The sequence below is a fragment of the Vitis vinifera genome, chromosome 19 (assembly GCF_030704535.1).
Source record: "Vitis vinifera cultivar Pinot Noir 40024 chromosome 19, ASM3070453v1".
NCBI classification, from domain to species: domain Eukaryota; kingdom Viridiplantae; phylum Streptophyta; class Magnoliopsida; order Vitales; family Vitaceae; genus Vitis; species Vitis vinifera.
Genome location: NC_081823.1, coordinates 1,964,233 through 1,983,794, shown reverse-complemented (window position 1 = coordinate 1,983,794; position 19,562 = coordinate 1,964,233). Strand labels below are relative to the sequence as shown.

At 37.7% G+C, this 19,562-nt stretch overlaps 2 protein-coding genes across 2 annotated transcripts; one reads left to right on the top strand and one right to left on the bottom strand.

The window, feature by feature from the left end:
* The first annotated feature begins 5,146 nt into the window (after positions 1-5,146).
* Positions 5,147-8,087, top strand: LOC100258873 (basic leucine zipper 34). Its single transcript, XM_002285275.5, has 4 exons — positions 5,147-6,467; positions 6,706-6,796; positions 6,911-7,037; positions 7,429-8,087. The coding sequence occupies exons 1-4, from the start codon at positions 5,908-5,910 to the stop codon at positions 7,608-7,610; spliced, it is 960 nt and encodes a 319-aa protein (XP_002285311.2). The 5' UTR covers positions 5,147-5,907; the 3' UTR covers positions 7,611-8,087.
* Positions 8,088-8,670: 583 nt separating this feature from the next.
* Positions 8,671-11,442, bottom strand: LOC100255540 (glutamate receptor 2.7). Its single transcript, XM_019216981.2, has 4 exons — positions 10,202-11,442; positions 9,808-10,114; positions 9,296-9,693; positions 8,671-9,186 (listed from the first exon to the last, which is right to left on the bottom strand). Exons 1-4 carry the CDS (start codon positions 11,438-11,440, stop codon positions 8,851-8,853), a joined length of 2,280 nt encoding a protein of 759 aa, XP_019072526.2. The 5' UTR covers positions 11,441-11,442; the 3' UTR covers positions 8,671-8,850.
* Between the last annotated feature and the right edge of the window lie 8,120 nt (positions 11,443-19,562).

Genomic DNA, 19,562 nt, shown 5'->3' with positions numbered 1-19,562 from the left:
TAGACCAGTTGCTTCAACTGGCCTTTTCATCATTCAAATCCACACTCAATTCCTTCTTCCCTTTGGTCCTTTTTGGGATGATAAATTTGACATGAGAAAGAAATTAATGGATTTGGATCACGTAAAATTGTGTTCATGAAATAATTAGGGCATTTATATAACCCGTTTAATAGATAGATTATATTTGAGTTTTGATGCTTAACCCCGTTTTCTATACCTTAAGCATGAGAAATTTCGTATGATTGATAGATCATACAAATTTGTAATAAGATTAACCAAATTTGTTTGAAAGTTAGATTGAGTTCGGGTTGGGTCAAACCACCTCGATCATGTTACATTTCTAAGATTAGCACTCACCCAAGTTACATCTCTAAATATAATTAAATCTATTTATATAACCCGTTTAATAAATAGATTATATTTTAGTTTTGACGCTTAACCCATTCAATTAACCATTCGTCATGAGTCATGACTCATAACCCATTCAATATTTCTGCTGAATTGAAGGTTTAAATGTATCATTATAATACCAGCAGAAGCAGCACAAATTTTGGTTTCTAATTGTTTCTTTATTGTTTTGGTTCTCATGTTTTGTAGACCAGTTGCTTCAACTGGCCTTTTCATCATTCAAATCCACACTCAATTCCTTCTCCCCTTTGGTCCTTTTTGGGATGATAAATTTGACATGAGAAAGAAATTAATGGATTTGGATCACGTAAAATTGTGTTCATGACATAATTAGGGCATTTATATAACCCGTTTAATAGATAGATTATATTTTAGTTTTGATGCTTAACCCCGTTTTCTATACCTTAAGCATGAGAAATTTCGTATGATTGATCGATCATACAAATTTGTAATAAGATTAACCAAATTTAGTTGAAAGTTAGATTGAGTTCGGGTTGGGTCAAACCACCTCGATCATGTTACATTTCTAAGATTAACACTCACCCAAGTTACATCTCTAAATATAATTAAATCTATTTATATAACCCGTTTAATAAATAAATTATATTTTAGTTTCGACGCGTAACCCATTCAATTAACTATTCGTCATGAGTCACGACTCAAAGCCCTCTTTTGTATACCTCAAGCTTAACTGGCTTCCATCATTGAAATCCAGAAAATTCCTTTTCTCCTTTAAGGCCTTTTGCAAAGGAATGTCACATGTTCCACCATTGAAGAAAAGCAAGTGGTGAATGACACAAAATTCAACTACCCTAAAATGAGAATACTTCTTACTAACATGACAAACTTTAAATGTGATACAATGTACAAGTATCTCAAAAAATGTAACAATTGTCCCACAACATGTGACTAAGGTGCCTTAGATGTTGACCCACCCTTCATAGAATATTTTGTTCAAGTGAATGGGAAACTTATTGATGTGAACAAGGTATTAAAAGTATGAAAAAAATAATATAATAATTTTAATTAAAATCGAATTGCAACACAAAATGTGACTCATGTATCACAAATTATGACTCATAATGCTTTGAAAAAGGTGTTGGAAAATATGATCAAAGCATGATAAATATGATTAGAATTATTGGAGGATTTGATTGATGGTACCAAGTATCACGACAAAATTGAATTGAATTAGTAAATGTGATAAATGTTGTGTAATTAGAACGCATAAAAAAAAAAGAAGAAAAAAAAAAAAGAGAATAGAAACCCATTTCTTGTATCTTCAAATTCTCTTCAAATCAAGATAGGAACATACATTACAATCATGAGCGTTTAATTCAAATTCATTGTTCTACATACATTTATTCTTTTCGTATTGAAGGTTGGTTCAAAGAACCTTATATCCCAAGTTCACTTGAATTTTCAATCATGTATTTGTGTCACAAAGAAAAACTTTTATATATTCTTTTTATTATTCCTTATCCGTTAAAATAGTGGTGTCTAATTATTCTATTAAGTCTTTTTGCAAATTTTTTAATTACAAATAAGAGGGTCTATTAACAATTTTGTTATAGGAATTATGAAAAAGATAAATATAAAAAGATTTAGAAACAACTAATTTGATTAAAATGTGACATAAAATGGATATTGAGTTAAAACTGTTTTTTTATTAAATTATCTAAATTAAGAACCGATTGAGCACTTGAGCACTCAAACCTGTTGCTTGAGCGCTTCTTGAGAGCTCTTAAGTACTCGCAAGAACAACTCAAATATAGGAAGTGCTTAAATTAATTTTTTCTATTTTTTAAATGAGTAATTATTTTTATTTTTATTTTTTGGAATCTTTAGAGCTTTGTTCACTAGGATCTAACCCTGTGAATGCTATGCCATAAAGTTGTTTTTGGGCTATGTAAATTTTAGAAAAAAGAATTCTTAGCCTTTCCCACATCCAAAGACTTTCAAACTATTCAAGATTCCCCATTTTTGGATTGGTGAGAAAGATCCACATTCCCCTCAAGTGTTGAGGTGTACATGGTCAATGATGGTGCTATGTTGCAAATATGAAGACTTGTCTAGGTGTTGAGGAGTAAGATTTAGGGATGATATCCATCAAGTAAATATGTCTAATTTTTTTTTTTGTTTATAGTGGATTTGTGTTCTACAGTCTCTAAAACCTATGATTTTTTACATTGTAAAGTCTTTGGAAAATTTTATGGGTGGTGGTCCACATAAAATAGTTGTATCCTAAGTGATTGATTTCTCATTTTCTTCTATAATTTTTAAAGATAAATTAAAAATTTGGAGTTAAAAAGGTTAAATGCTTATTCACTACTTTTAGATATTCCATACGCAAGATCTAAACTTTCATAAAGTAACAAGATAATTATTTGACAATAATCTTCTTTTCTTGGTGTATTTGGTAGAAGTTAATGAATGGTAATAAAAAACATCATTTTCATTGTCCATGTGTAGGTATCAATATAATGGAAGAAAAAAGAAACTTATAACACTTTAGAAGTAGTTAGCTTATCTTAAATATATAAATGTTTTTTAAAATTGTATGAACCATGAGTCTAAATCAAATAATACTTGTATCAGAAGGAACAAATTATTACAAATTGTATTTAAGCCCATCTTCGAATTGATATGAGAGTTTAAGTGAGTGTCTTGGCTTGAATATTGTGCTTTAATGTAAGGGGGTAGGTTCTCTCACTTGTATTGATATGCTTTAAAATTGTACAGGTTTTAGGTTTAAAATAAACGATATTTATACAAACTCAATAAACCCTTATAGGTCATATTAAAGTTGATCCCCATTCTGTCGAGTGTGTATGAATCTCTAATTGATCCCATAATCCTATAGGTCAATCCGAATCACCCTAATGTCGTAGTATGTCTACATGTCTATCTTTCATAGCGTAATGTGTGTGAGTTTGTTGGTTGATTGCTTGATTACTTCCTTGGCTAGATATGCAAAGTCGTATCATAGTGTTAAGTTAGCATATCAAAATACATTTTGAGAAGATTTAGTTGTGAATATTTATAATTAAAAGAAATATTTGATTAAAATGGATGAAATAATCCCCAAATTGTAAATCTAACAATTCTCATATTTTTTCTTAAAAAGTAACCAATTTTTTTTTATATAAATATGCTTTAAAATCTCAAATATTTACATGTAAGTGTTCAAACAAAATGTTATTTTTACAAGAAAATAATGACATTTTTTTTCAAAATGAGACAAAAAAAGGATGAAGGATTAAATTTCAAAAATTGGGTTTTCACTAACTTTTTTAATCAAATAACCCTAATTAAAAACCATCTCCCTTCTTGTCAAAGAATTAAATCACCAAATCATGATATACATCAAACACCCATTCCTCCAAAGTTATTCCACAATCTTAATTTGATTTTAAAAATTCACAAATGTGAAATCCCACTAAGCAATTGGATGAGAGAATGGAAGAAAAATAATAAATTGACAAAAGAAAGCAACATCCCCCCATACTCCATGCCAAAGAACTTTCCTAGAATATGTGCACCAGAAACTCCCCATTGCAAATGGGTGAAACTATTCATAGTGGCTGAGAAGTGCTAACCCCACCTCTCTCCCTGTCTATTGATGCTTATGATGCCCTCTTTCACCATTTTTATCTATCAAAATTAAAAACATGTCGGCCCTTCCTTGCTCCTTCCTCCTTCAATAATGCCTCCTTTTGCATTTCAGGCAGCAGTCCTTCTTTCCCACTTCTGTACGGGTTTTCTTTATTTTTCCAATCCCGAGATGATTAAAAAATAAAAGAAGTGTGAATTTGAGAGATTTAACGTAGATTGTTTTGAGATTTATCAAAAAAATAAAATAAAATAATAATAATAAGAAAACAAAGGGAATAGTGGAGTAAAGTTGATTAGTTGTGAAGTTATAGTGGAATGCACATGCAAATCCTTTAATTAATGGGGATGGGGCTTGGAAGAGTGATTCCCGGATGGTGATCATTGAGACATTGGAATTTTCTTCTTGATTAATGTGAATGGAATTTCGATTATTTATGTTCTTGAATTTATGGGTTCATTGAATTGAATGCTAAGAAGGTGAAAACTTCGTTTTGTTTTTTTTTTTTCCTTCATAAGGTTGAATTATGATTTTGACTTCGTCTTTTTTTATCAAAGGAAAAAATGAAAAAATTATCTTTAAGTAATACCTAAAAATGATTGATGTTTTAAATATTATGGTGAATGAACGTTTAATTAAGATATAGGATGTAGTTATTTTTAATAAAACTTAGAAAATTTACAAGCATACCTCTAGTTCATTTATTGAAAATTTGATTCAAAATAAGTTTTGAACCTACCATACAACTCTTAGAAATTGGGGTGGGGGAGGGGGGAGTGATTAATGTGACTTGCAAACTCTTTTTGGTAATCATTATTTGTGTCTGCACGGTACTTTGAGATTAAAAAGAACATAAATGGCAACATGAGATGATGGGAGAACGTACACAAAGAGAGAGAGAGAGAGAGAGAAGCAAAAAGGGACACATAAGCCTCCATGTGAGTCTGATTTGGGGACAAGGCAAAGAAAGGTGGGGGCTTGCCAACAGTTCACATGGGGGAAGAGGAGGACATGATTCTATTAGCTTCCCTTTTTTCACAGCTCATCTCTCCCTAAATCCTCCACCTTCCCACTACACCACTATCCCTCGTATATTTATCATCTCATCCTATGGGCTTCTCCCCCATGTGACTACCTTCCACATCCACATTCTTCTACATTGCCACTTCTCTTATAATCTCAATCATCGCCCGAAATTTCCATTACCCATTTGATTTTTTTGGCTCAACCTGTGGACCCAACTCCAAAAAGTGCCCATTTTGAGCTCAAGTAACTTTCATCTCAAATCTTGGCCACATGGGTTCTCAGAAAAAAACATCATCAATGGCTAAAAACACAAACCCAAGTCAAAAAACTACATGTTATGTGTAATCAACAACCTTTAAGATAATCCCAATTCAAAAATCACGAATCAAATGGATGGAATCAAATCATGAAAAAGATGGATAATAAGTAAGAAAAGGGATGATGTAGGGGATGGGCTCGAGGGAGTGATCCCATATGGCAGTGATTAGATTATTATAAGCTGATGCCAAAGGAGAGGGTCACATCTGCACGTGGTGGCTGATTCCTCCAGTTATTAAACTACTGCGACTTTCCAGTGAAACCGTTGAGCCCCAATCCCTCCCAACAGCTGTAGCTAGCTGTCCTAATCCCCCATGTGACCCCCCCTTTCCAAAACCTCTGGGCCTTAAAATTAAAGACACTCAAAGAGATGAAAATGAGTGCCTGGCTAGCCTGCAGACCGCCCTTGAGATGATTTCCTCCACTACTCTCCTCTTGACTTCAGATTTGTGAAGTTTTTGTACTCTTTAGACTCATTTCTCTGATGGGGTTTTTGGTTTAGAATCACTTCAAGTTTTAGTTTCATTTTTCTGGCAAATAGTATGGCACAACTGCCTCCAAAAGTCCCCAACATGACTCAGAATTGGCCTTCTTTCCCCCACCAAAGAATGCCATCCATGGCAGCTCCTGCTCTCCTCCCCGCCGCCACCGCCACCACCACCTCCCAACATCCTTCTTGGGTGGACGAGTTTCTCGACTTCTCCTCCTCCAGGCGGGGCTCCCACCGCAGGTCTGTCAGCGACTCCATCGCCTTCCTTGAAGCTCCGGTGCTGGTTGAGGAAGCTAGGCATTCTCATGCCACAATGCTGCATGGCGCCAACGGCTTTGACCGGTTGGATGATGATCAGCTCATGTCTATGTTCTCCGACGACATATCCCTCACCGTGCCGCCCACTGTGTCGTCTTCCGGCCCGTCCACACCATCCGATCAGAACAGTAATAATGATGAGAAAGGCGATGAGAAAGGAGCAGCCCTTGACCAGCAGCCACCAAAGAATGAGCCTGGAGAGGTGGAGAGCTCATGCAAAACTGAATTACCATCTTTCAGGCCTTCCACCGCCTCTAACGGCGATTCCATCATCGATCCAAAGCGGGTTAAGAGGTAAAAAAAAAACATCATAAATATGCATTACAAAAACCCCAAAAGCCCTCCATTATTCTCAGGTAAGATTAGGTGATCATATTGAATATATGCATGGGAAACCCAATTACTAAAACTTCATTACTCTTAATTAGTACCTATTCTTAATTAGCATTAAGCAATTATACAATGGATTATTGTATCGCCGAAGCTCATAATCAAAATTATATTTCATCAACTCTTTTTTGGTGGTCTTCAGAATTTTGGCAAACCGGCAATCAGCTCAGAGGTCAAGGGTGAGGAAGCTACAATACATTTCAGAGCTTGAGCGGAGCGTAACATCTTTACAAGTATGCAATTTACTTAATTATCATTAGTTTCTTTTCACATTTACTTAATTATCATCGATTTTCGATAATTAATGTTTCTTGTTATATTCTTCATGCAAAAATGCAACAATGAAGACGGAAGTTTCAGCATTGTCTCCGAGGGTTGCATTTCTCGATCATCAACGATTGATTCTCAACGTGGACAATAGCGCGCTTAAGCAAAGGATCGCGGCGTTAGCTCAAGATAAGATTTTCAAAGACGGTGAGAGCGTAAATTTGAACTTAATTAATCATGATTTGTTCTTCATATTAAGATTTCATGCATGAACTCTATGATCAAACTAGCCAAAATGCTTCCATCACCAAGGAGACATTGGATCCCATTACTTATTCTAGTAAAACAACGAAAATTCCCATGAAATTTCATGGGAATTTTGCTAAGTTGGTGGGTCATGGATCAAATCAATCATATATACGATGGGCAATATTCTTCGATTTTCCATCAAGTGGGGTTCGAACTTATGACTTTCCGTCAATCAAATCTCCGATATCATCTTAAGCTACTGATTTGATAAAAATTGGTAACTTTACTTTTTTAATTAATAATGTTCATCATACTTTTTCTTCGGTAAATATGTATGTAAAAATTGCAGCTCATCAAGAGGCATTGAAGAAAGAGATAGAGAGACTGAGGCAAGTGTATCACCAACAAAGCCTAAAAAAGATGGGGAATTCAGCCACCGGAGCTCCACCGCAGTCAACGACACGACCACACCAAACCACCACCACTGATGCAGCCATGGGGTGTACTGACAAGGTGCAGCTTCTAAACTGAGATAGAGAGAGAAGGGCTCTGAAGTGGTGCATTCTGCTAACCTGTTGCATGCATGTGATGTGTCCCCAATTATCTGATAGGGTGGGTCCATGACAAGCTTGTGGATTGAAGGGTAGGATAAGGACACGTGGACTGATGGTATAGGGAAATGAGGATATTCAACAGTAGCGCTAAGAGGGGTTGGTGTTGATTTTTTATTTTATTTTTCTCCTTTTGTAATTTTATGATTTATTATAATTTCCCTTTTTTTGGAAATTATTTTTGGGTGGGGGGCCAAGATGGCAGATGGGTGTTTGGAAACCCAGAAAGGAAAGGTTGTCTGGTTTTGGGGTGTCTATTTGTGGTCTGATTGTTGTATTTTTTTCTTTTTTCTTCTCGTGTTACAATGTTGCATTCCTCTTATTTTATCTTTTGAACAAATGTAAAAACGAAAAAAAATTGGGAGATAGCATAAAATTAAAATTATGCTTTTAAGGATGATACTTGCTTGACAAGAAATTGTAGAAAAAATTGAGTGGTAGAGACAAAAACAATTGGAAAAAAAATTATTAATTCATGTTTGGATGCAAAGACTTTTATTAATGTTAATGTTGTCCTTTACTGTGAAAAGTCCATGGATCACGGAGTAGATTACTGCAAATAATTTGACCAAAAAAAAAAGAAAAGAAAAGATATGAAGACAAGCAACCAGCTGGATGCTTGATTTGAAGTACTGATCAAAGTTTGGCTCAATAATTAACAGTTACATTGTGATCTATTAGCTGTACCCAGACCCCAATTCAGCCCCAACATTCCACTGCGCCACATGCGTTTTGTTTGTAGCTCCATTTTTTTTTTCTTCAGCTCAGCATGTTCCACTGCGATTTTCTTTTCTTTTCTTTTCTTTTCTTTTGGTGTCTACCAACTGAAAATGGAGTTTTAAAACTGATGGGTTTTTTTTTTTTTTTTTAATTTTGAATTTTATTAGAGGAATTGATGTTGTGGATTCAGCACATGGACTAATGGGGTATGAATTGTGCTGTTGTGTAACCATGAATAAGAGACTCCAGATTTTGAGAACTTTTCGATGAAATTTGGTTTATAAATAGTTGCCAATGGAGCTTCTTAATCTTACTTTCCAAACAGATGCTAAAAATTTTTCCTAATCAATTGAATGTTCTAGTAGAAGATGGGAGAATTTGTGTCCATGGTAGCCGGTTTCTTCCATGCCATATAGCCTTGAATAATGTCTGAAACTCAGTCAAGACGCGGGCATGTTTGGTGAATTTGTCGAGCTTTCCAAATCACTGACTTTTCGAGGGATTCTGCGCTTACAATGCGTCCAGTGGTTCATCAATGTCCTATGATCGTGAGCAATGTAGGTGAGAAGAGCCACTGTGGATGTGCCTCCAGTTATTATGAAAAGCACCCAGAAGCTGTTGGGGCTGAGGCTAGAATCTTCTTCTTCCCAATCCATATTCACACACTTCTGTGATGCAACCATGGCATTCTCCAGTTCTTGTAGCTTTCCGCTTTCAGACACCTTCAAGAGTGCTTCTGATATGTCGACAAGCAGCGGAGATCCCTTTGGAAATACCTGTTGAAACAACCAATTACTTAAATTTTAGTTTGTTCTTGATTTGATTCAAAAGAATTTAAAAGAGGGTCGATGGGAACTGATGATGATAAAGAGCAAATTGAATTACAAATCCAAACCCTCCGACTTTAAACGTCGGCCCTGCTCGAGCGAAGCCCTTGCAGTATCGAGCTAGGAATAATTTGGCCAAAGGGGCTTCAAGAAATGCAGCTGCAATCTCCCCATTTCTAAGGGCCTGAGCATACTCTTCTGGTGCAGTGATTCTTCTGATGTTATCAGTATGGAACCCTAAGGCCTTCTCCAAATAGTTTGCTACAAAAGCTCCCCTACTGCACCCAACCACGGCTTTGCTAATCTTTAGTGACTCGATATCGTCCACCGTCGGCTCAAGCGTTTCCACAGTGAGCATGCTGGCAAGGTTAGCCGTGTAACTCTGCGTGATGACCAGCGCCACAAACAGCCACATCACCATTGCCATCCGTGACAAATTGCTGTGTAGTTCTTGCCCTAGACACAAACATAATTTAACCGAAATGAAGAAGATTAAAATCTCGGGTTTGATAAAAAAAAATCTTCAATTTTCTCAACCAAAGGAGAATTCATTACTTTCATGTTAATTACCCTGTAAAGAGAAGAGTGTGGTGAAGGCCAACCAAAGCAAAACTCCAATCTGATTCGACACTGAGCCTTTGAGATCGGAGCAGTGGTTTCTTTCTATCAACCATATGACAAAGCCATTGTAGATATTGATGATTGTTGTTAGAGCCCACATGGATTTTGTGAAGGGCTTAATGAATAGCCATGCTCTATTCCTTGTTTGCACTGGGACTATCATCACCAACCTGGATTCAGTATAAGGATATGTGAATTCTGCATGCCGATTCCTCTCCGCTGTTATCGCTACATCCCCAACTACTGCATCGAACTTCTACTCGTATGTAAAAGAATTTTGATTAATCACTATTGAAATAAAATGATCTAGCAAAATGACCTAATTAACAAATATTCTCAGTACCTCTGGGTGGACAAGCTGGAGTACTAATGCATCATATGAGCCATTGAAGGGAATGAATTGGTGGGGCAAATAGTATGGCAAGTATTCCAGGACGGCTTCGAAGATCTTGATGGTGAGTCCACTGAAAGAGAGGTTGTTTTCAGAGTCATACATTGGATTCACAAAAAATTTGAACACTGATCCAATGGGCACACCGATTTTTAGGGTTTTATAGCTTGATGGTAAAGTCCAGCCAGTGGGAATAGACCAAGGTCCCCCAGGCCAAAACACCTGTCCTAGTGTTCTCATTGAAGGGTTGTAATCAAGTTTCTCATCCATAGTATCTGTGAAGCCTGATTCCGATGTCCAGAACCCGAGTTCTCTATAACTCCTTCCAATCATGTTGACAATCTGAAATCTACGCAATGGAGCTATTCTCCGGCCTGTGAATTCAACCAGTCCTGTTAATCCATGGAAGGAGGTTAGTGAAATTTGTTCTAGTATGTGTTGGCCCCCCAGGTTGTTGCCCACCAAGGCTTGAGCCACTGTCCATATGGCATCATAGGCCTGCACTGCAAAAATTCCAAGCTCATGGTTTTCCTCTTCAGGATGTTCCAAGCTGAACTTTTTCCGGAATCTGACATAGAAATCCTGAAATTTTGGCTCGGTTTCGTTGAAGTAGCTCTTGACCCCTACCACTCCTTGCATTGTAGAGATGGTTGATGCATTGAGAGAGTGGGCGAGACTTGTAATGGTGTCCATAGTGATCCACACATAACCTTTCTCTATCATCCCCATTTGATTCGCCTGCTGAAACATGTGTGTTGCGAATGACAACGAGGAATGAACAACAAATACTCGACACTGCTCCTTTTTTAGGCTCGTGAGTTCTTTGGACAATGAAGAAGCAAAAGGTGGGAGAGCTACAAGACGGCTGATTTCTGCGCCTATATCCTGCAGGGCATAGGTGAAATGAGGGATAACTTCAGATGCTACTGAGTCGATATCCTCATATATTATGGCGACCCTATGCCATCCCCAAGACCGAATAATTGCAGTCACTGCTTCGATTTCTGCTTGTTGGTTGGGTGAGGCTTGAATGAGGAAGGGCCACCTCTCAGATGCCCACTGTGGAGTTGCACTGGCGCAAGAAAGAATAGGGACATGAGCTTGGCTGCCAACCTCTGCAACTAAGGATGCTTCTTCCCATGTTCGTGGCCCGATAATAGTTTGAACTTGATGCTTATTGATAAGATCCATAGCTGCAAATTCATGTAAAGGATTCAGCATTAGTCCACGAATCTAAGTATATATGTAAGCTTTAAACTACGATGAATTATTGTTCTAACACTGTGATCATGGAGATTGAGGCAACTTCATCTGAAAAGAAAATTAAAGAAGAAAAGCTGATCCATAATTACCTGCAAGAGCAGCTTGGATGGGCTCCCTTTGAGAGTTTTCAATGTGCAGACGAAGACTTCCATTAGAGTAGAGTCTGAAATCATCAATAGCCATCTCCATTGCTACCTTCTCTTCTTTACCTATGCGAGAAGTGTGATCCACAATGGCACCTATAATTCCCTTAGCAGGATCCTCGGCTGTTCCTTTTCGTGAAAATAACAAAATCAAGGCCATGAACAAAGAGAGGTAAGGTAATGTATCCATTAATTTTGTGCAGCTGAATCCAATGACTTTTAATATGCCGGTCTATATGTATTTGAACTGAGCTCTTTGTTAATTTTTGAAGGGAAGACTGGATGCGTATAGGTATGATGTTGGGAAGTTACCAGTAAATTAGTGTTCATGAAACTTTCAAGCGTGGAAGAAAGCCGTGTGTGGACTAGAACGTATATATGACTTTGGAAGTTTGATATGCACAACCCTAAATATGTTAGCTTGGAAATAGACTAGGAATATTTGTATGAATTCCATTCAAATATTGATGATGAAAGGTAAAGACTGGAGGTGAAGTGGAAAGAGTCACCGCTTGAGTTAAATGATATATCTTGACGTAGATTTAGTGCCTGGAATTGTAGGACTTTACGTACTAGTTGGCTTGTAATCTAACGTTCCTTTGTATTTTGCTTGCTCAATTTTGTTAAGAAGACCACCCCTTTGACCCTTCTGCTGTTCAATCAAAGATTCAAAACACAGGGTTTTACCGGCTTAATTCAACCTTAGTGTTAGAAATATAGAATAATTGTATTCTATTCTGTGATTAAAAGAGTATACATCAGTGCCTTTATATAGGAGGCATGTATGTGTAGTACAAGGGTGCAGTACAAAGGTGTAGTACAAGTGCAGTACAAAGGTGTAGTACAAGTGTATAGTACAAGTACTATACAAGTAACCTAACTGGGCCTAGAGCCCACAATACAATATACTTTAACAGCCCCCCTCAACTTCAAGGTGGATGTGAGACCAACTTGAGGTTGTCAACTAAATCACGAGTGCGTCTCTTAGGAAGAGACTTGGTGAAGATATCTGCAAGTTGATCTTTGGAGGAGACGGAGAAAAGCTTAAGAGCACCATGGAGAAGATGATAACGGATAAAATGACAATCAATCTCGATGTGTTTAGTCCGTTCATGAAAGACATCATTGTGAGCAATATGAATAGCACTCTGGTTGTCACAATAAAGAGGAGTAGCAGAGGAGGTGGATACACCCAAATCCTTAAGAAGCCATCTTAGCCAAAGGAGCTCAGATGTGGTATCAGCAAGGGCACGATATTCTGCTTCAGTACTGGAGCGGGCCACAAAGGTTTGTTTCTTACTTCGCCAAGAAATCAAAGAAGAACCAAGGAGGAAGCAATAACCTGTAGTGGACCTGCGATCAGTAGGATCTCCTGCCCAATCAGCATCTGAGAATGCACGGAGTATAAGAGGAGACTGAGCTGAGTAGAAAAGGCCATGAAAAAGAGTACCCTTCAGGTATCGAAGAATGCGCAGAACAACAGCATAGTGAGTTGATCGTGGAGCAGACAAATACTGGCTCACCTGATGAACAGCATAGGAGATGTCTGGACGAGTAACTGTGAGGTAAACTAAGCTGCCAACCAATCGTCTATAAAGAGAAGGATTAGACAATGGTTTCCCCCCCAAGGGTGTCAGATGCGCATTAAGTTCAACTGGAGTGTCAACTGTTTTGCTGTCAGTGAGCCCAGCTTGAGACAACAGGTCAGAAGCATACTTGGCTTGAGTAATATAAAGACCATCTGTGGAATGAGTAATTTCAAGACCCAAGAAATAGCTGAGATGTCCAAGATCTTTCATCTCAAACTGCTGACTGAGAAAATCCTTGAGTTCTTGAATGCCACTAAGGTCATCACCAGTTATGATCATATCATCCACATAGAGAAGAAGCAAAATAGTGCCTTTATCAGTACGACGAAGAAATAAGGCAGAATCATATGGACTGGCGGTGTAACCCAAGCGAAAAATAGTGGAGCTGAACTTGGCAAACCAAGCACGTGGGGCTTGTTTGAGACCATAAAGTGCACGTCGAAGATGACAAACTTTGTTTGATTCAATAGAGAGACCAGGAGGAGGTTGCATATAGACTTCTTGTTGTTTTGCTTGCGACGATTGTTAGAGCCAGAAAAATCACCTAATTGCTGAGGTTGCTCTATGAGTGGAGTAGATGGAGTAATGGCCAAAATATTGAGCTTATTCTGGGCTTGAAGGGTTGCAAGACGAGCTTCTTCTCTAACCAACTCATTCACAGCAGTATCAAGAGAGGGAGCAGGACTGCGATTTAGCAGCTGACCACGAATGGGCTCAAAGTCCTTGTGAAGTGACATCAAGAATTCATAGAGGCGAAATTCATCTCTAATGGAAGCATATTGTTGAGCATCTTTTGAGCATTCCCAAATTGGATCAGAAAGGTCAATTTGGTCCCAAATGAACCGAAGCTGATCATAATAGTCATTGATGGATTGCCCCGGTTCTTGCCTGAGTTGATGCAATTCAACCACTAACTGATATTTCATGGATCCATGAGTAGTGGAGTACCTTTTGGTCAACATATCCCATGCAGATTTTGCATCGTCAAAGCTGCCCAATAAGTTGGAAATAGAGGGAATGGAAGTGTTCCGGATCCATGTGAGAATCATGTGGTTATGACTATCCCATTCAATCATGCGACTAAGAAAGACAGCATCTTCTTCACTTGCTCCTTTGACAGGAATAGTCATTGCACCAGTACAATAATGCCAGAGCATGCGGCTCTTAAGAAAACTGCGCATAGCTTGAGACCAGGATAAGTAATTTTTAGTCCCCTCCAATACAGTATGGATGGGGCGAGGAAGAAAAACATCCTTCTTATCCATTTAGGGACACAGTAGGCAAAAAAACCGACTGTAGAAATGAAATCTATGCGAAAAACTGAGTAAGGAGAACCTGGCCCGGGAAAAAGTCAACGGTATGGTCAACGGTCAAAGTCAACGCTCGGTCAACAGCTGGTCAACGGTCAACGGTCAACGACTGGAGATGACGTCAGCAGATCAGTGGATGCTGACGCAGCTAGGGCTGACGTGGCAGAGCGTGGAGGCCTGACGTGGCAGCGCGTGGAGGGCGCGTGAGGCGCGTGAGGGCGCATGGGGGCGCGTGGAGGCGCCGCAGAATCTTTGAGCGGCGCGTGGGGGCGCGTGCGGTCTCCGATGGAGATGAGATATCCACGAATGTGTAGATCGGCGCTGGACGATCTCAGTGGTACCTTCGAAAGTGAAATCGGAGCAATATTCGCAGCGGTGATGCAAAGGGCAGTGGTCTGTGCAGTGTGAGACTTCTTAATGACTGCGGTTGCAGGTCCGGAACCCAGGGATGACGGCTGGATGACGTCGGAGGTTCAACGGCAAGAGGCTACAGCGGCAGTTGTGATGGCGGAAGCGCTTAGTGAAAAGAAGTCACACTAATAAAGACAAGACTGCTAAGAAAAAAAAAAAAAAAAAAAACAAAGGTCAGAGCAGTGGCTCTGATACCATGTTAGAAATATAGAATAATTGTATTCTATTATGTGATTAAAAGAGTATACATCAGTGCCTTTATATAGGAGGCATGTATGTGTAGTACAAGGGTGCAGTACAAAGGTGTAGTACAAGTGCAGTACAAAGGTGTAGTACAAGTGTATAGTACAAGTACTATACAAGTAACCTAACTGGGCCTAGAGCCCACAATACAATATACTTTAACACTTAGAATAGAGGAAAACATATATATTGACTGATTCTTTGATTGATTGCTTTCGAGTAAACTCTTCAAATCATGTGGTGATGATGCTGGCCGGATGAGAAGAAATTCTTACATTTATAATGGGTAACTCATTGGAATCTGTACATGCATTTGGGTTTGATAAGTTGTGGAATGATCATAGTACCTTTTCGATCCACCAATCAGCAGGCGATGTTATCTAGTATGTCAAGATTTCTTTTATGTTTTGCTCATTTTGCTCCCATTTGTTTGTATCATCATTCTACGGTAGTGTTGGTTTCATCAATGGGAGTTTGTTGGGTATAACCTTTTTATCTTAGTATTTTTCAATGCATTTGAAAGCAATCTTTAATTAGATATGAATTCGATTTGTGCAATTGTGGTTGACAAGCTTTTGGAGATTGATGATGATATCTCTCATTGAACAGAAATAGAACTAACAAAATGTCACCAACTCAGTCCGTTCTTCATGATTTTTATCATGACAATCTCACTCCCCCACATGCACTAGAAAATATACACATAATTAATTTTTTTTGATCCTTGGTATCATGTCTTTAATCCTTTCTCGAATTATATAAAAACCAAGAAGTTCTCCTATTATTTACATTTTTTTAAAAGCTATATTTTTAGTTTTTTTTTATTTAATTATTATTTGTTTACAACTAAAGATCGAAAACTCGTCTAGTAGGACACCTACTCCTATAAGCAAGACTTTGAGAACAACATCAACAACCTTTCTAGACTTTTCATTGCCACTACAGAATACAAGTAGCTAGTGGAAAGCCTACTAAGTTACCTTATGAGATTTGGGATCATTTTACAAAAGTAAAAGGATGTGATCCTGATTATTTGAGGGTGATGTAATTATTGTGGTATTAACTATGCATTTCATAATAAAATGAATATAATGGATGTAAGAAATACCCATTTAGGTGTGAGGATTTGAAACAAATTATCATTCCAAAGTAAGAACAAGAAAGAAAAAGAAAAGAGGGATAGTGGTTGTATATCGCTTGTCACGGGTTTCAATGTAGATCATTGTAGGAAAATACTTGTTGATGATAATTGTGGATGAATTAATCCTCATAACCCATGGATAGCGGGTCAGGGAAATAAGATAATCTTAGCTTTTATTTCCACTTTTATATGACACTTATATATGGAAGATAATGTGGAAAGCAAGATAGAATTAGATTGGCATTCATTAGAAAGTAATTAATGAAAGAGATAGTGGTTTTGATATTTTGAGTTGGTGAAAGATCAATGGTTCTAAAATTAGGGTCCTTGCGCAAATTGCTAGAGATGTTTTGACAATTCTTGTCTCCATTATTACTTTTGAGTTCACATTTAGTGCTGATATTCAAATTAATACTTGATTCATCTTGTAGTTCATTGTTTTCTAAAATGGTCTAGATGCTTAGTTATGAACAAAATTGAATAAGAATTTTTGAACAAATAATTTCATGGAAAAAAGTTGGTTTTTTCATAATAAAAATGTTTTTGAAATAAAAAGAATTCATGAAACGATTGTGGTAACACATCTACTATGGTAAGGTTGCTTTATTGCCTCTAAGTTTACATGTCATTTCTTGATCTCATTGGTTGCTCTAACTAGTCATTGGAGGAGAAGATTGGGAAGATCCCTTGACCTTCTTTTGTGCAAGTGTTATACTATAAGATGAGTAGTCACTTGTGATATCTCACATTAGATAAGGAAAAAAGTTTTTGATACTATATATGTATAAATCTTTTTAATCTTATAGACACATTTCCAAATAGTGAGGATCCTTAGGGCTTAAAGGTGACAATATCTATATAATTGGGAGTCAATTGTGATCAAGTGGTATTATAGCCCATCCCTACCCTGGTTTAGAAAATTGTTTGATCCAACAATTCTAAGGGACACAAGGAGAATGTTGTATTTGTATGAGGGGATGGGGTATTGTGATATTCAATAGTGGATGTGTTTTAAAGCTATGAGGTTTATCACATTCAAAGTGAACAATATCCACATGATTAGATTACTTATTATATCACTAGTCTCTTCTACAAGGGTGTTGTTGGGTTGGCAGCTCGCAAATACTTTCAGTCCTAAGACCTGTTGTACCAAATGAGGCCTCAATTCTTGACTAGAGGGACATTAAATGGGCTCTCTACCAGTTTGCCTAAGGGCTTATCAAACCCAGAGCAGACAATACTGACGTGGTTGGGAGGGTTCATTGTATCATTAGTCCTCGACAAGGATGTTGTTGGGCTTGCTGTTGCTAATACTAGTCCTAAGACCTGGTGTACCAAATGAGGCCCCAGTTGTTGACTGAAGGGGCATCAAATGGGCTCTGAGTTCACCGTGAGGGCTTATCAAACCCAAAATTGATAATATCTACATGGTTAAAAGTGAATCATTACTTCACTAGTCCTTAAGAAGGATGTTGTTGGGCTTGCCACTTGCTAATACTTTCAGTCCCAAGACCTGCTACACCAAATGAGGCCCCAATTCTTGACTACAAGGACATCAGAAGGGCTCTCTACTAGTGCATCCCGAATTGCTTCTTTGCTGATATGGGAATTGGGTGAACTTCAATGATTGGTGGTCGTTACATGATAAGTCTAATTTATTTCTAATATATAGTTGCTCTACTTGGAAATTCTGCCAAAGGCCCAGATTAAAAACCCAAAACCATGCATCTAGAACTGTACTGCTGGTTTAGTTAGTAACTGTTGAATTTTGACTTAGTATTTGCTAGAATTTGAATTTTGAATATTGCAGCTGGAGTCTTGCACAAAATCTGCAACATCTAGATATTTTCTTATTTTTATTTGGTCAAGATTTGGTTTCTATTTTATAGGAAGTAGTTGTTCATCATCTAGTAGCTTGATTTTCTGCTATTCTAATGTCATTTAAGTTACAAGTTCATGTATAAATTCAGCATTCTTCATCAATAAAAATATAAGTTCCAGCAGCCCAAAAATATATTTTTTGTATAAGTATTTAATCTTATACCAACAAAGTGGTATCAGAGCCATAGTTATCTTGAGGGGCCAGTGAGGTGAGTGAACCCAAACACCTTCTAAAATCATTTAGCAATGGAAGAGTCAAGTCTCACAGTTGCACCATCAATTCTTGATGGAGACAATTATGAAACTTGGGCTGTTAGAATGACAGTTCATCTACAAGCACTTGATGTTTGGGAAGCAGTGGAAGAAAATTATGAAGTTCCTCCCCTGGGAGCCAATCCAACTGTGGCTCAAATGAAGTTGCATAAAGAAAGAAGGACAAGAAAGGCTAAAGCGAAAGCTTGCTTGTTTGCTGCAGTTTCACCATCAATTTTCATCAAAATCATGAAAATTGACTCAGCTGCAGAAATTTGGGAGTATCTCAAGGAGGAATACAAAGGAGATGAAAGAATCAAGAACATGCAGGTGATGAACTTGATTCGAGAATTTGAAATGAAGAAAATGAGGGAGTCTGATGCTGTTAAAGACTATGCTGCACAACTTCTTTCAATAGCAGACAAAGTTAGGCTGCTTGGAAAAGAATTTTCCAATGAGAAGATTGTTCAAAAGATATTGGTTACACTTCCTGAGAAATATGAAGCTACAATTTCCTCTTTGGAGAATTCAAAAGATCTGTCAACTATTAGCTTGACAGAATTATTACATTCCTTGGAGGCTGTGGAACAAAGAAGACTCATGAGACAAGGAGATACTGCAGAAGGAGCATTTCAAGCAAGAATGCAGAAAAATGCATGCCATAAAAATGGAAAGGTGAACAACAACAAGTCGTGTGGCAACAACCAGAAAAATGGAGTTTTTCCACCTTGTCCTCATTGCAAGAAGACAAATCATTCTCCACAAAAATGTTGGTGGAGACCAGATGTGAAATGCAACAAGTGTGGTAAACAAGGACATGTGGAGAGGATTTGCAAAAATCAACAGCAGGAAGAAACTAATGCAGTAGTTGACTATTGTCAGGAGGAGCAATTGTTTGCAGCAACGTGTTTTGCTAATAAAAGCACCTCTAAAAGCTGGCTTGTGGATAGTGGTTGTACAAACCACATGACAAATAATCAAGATCTCTTTAGAGAACTTGATAGAACAACTATTTCCAAAGTCAGAATTGGAAATGGTGAGTATATTCCAGTGAAGGGCAAAGGAACGGTTGCTATCGAA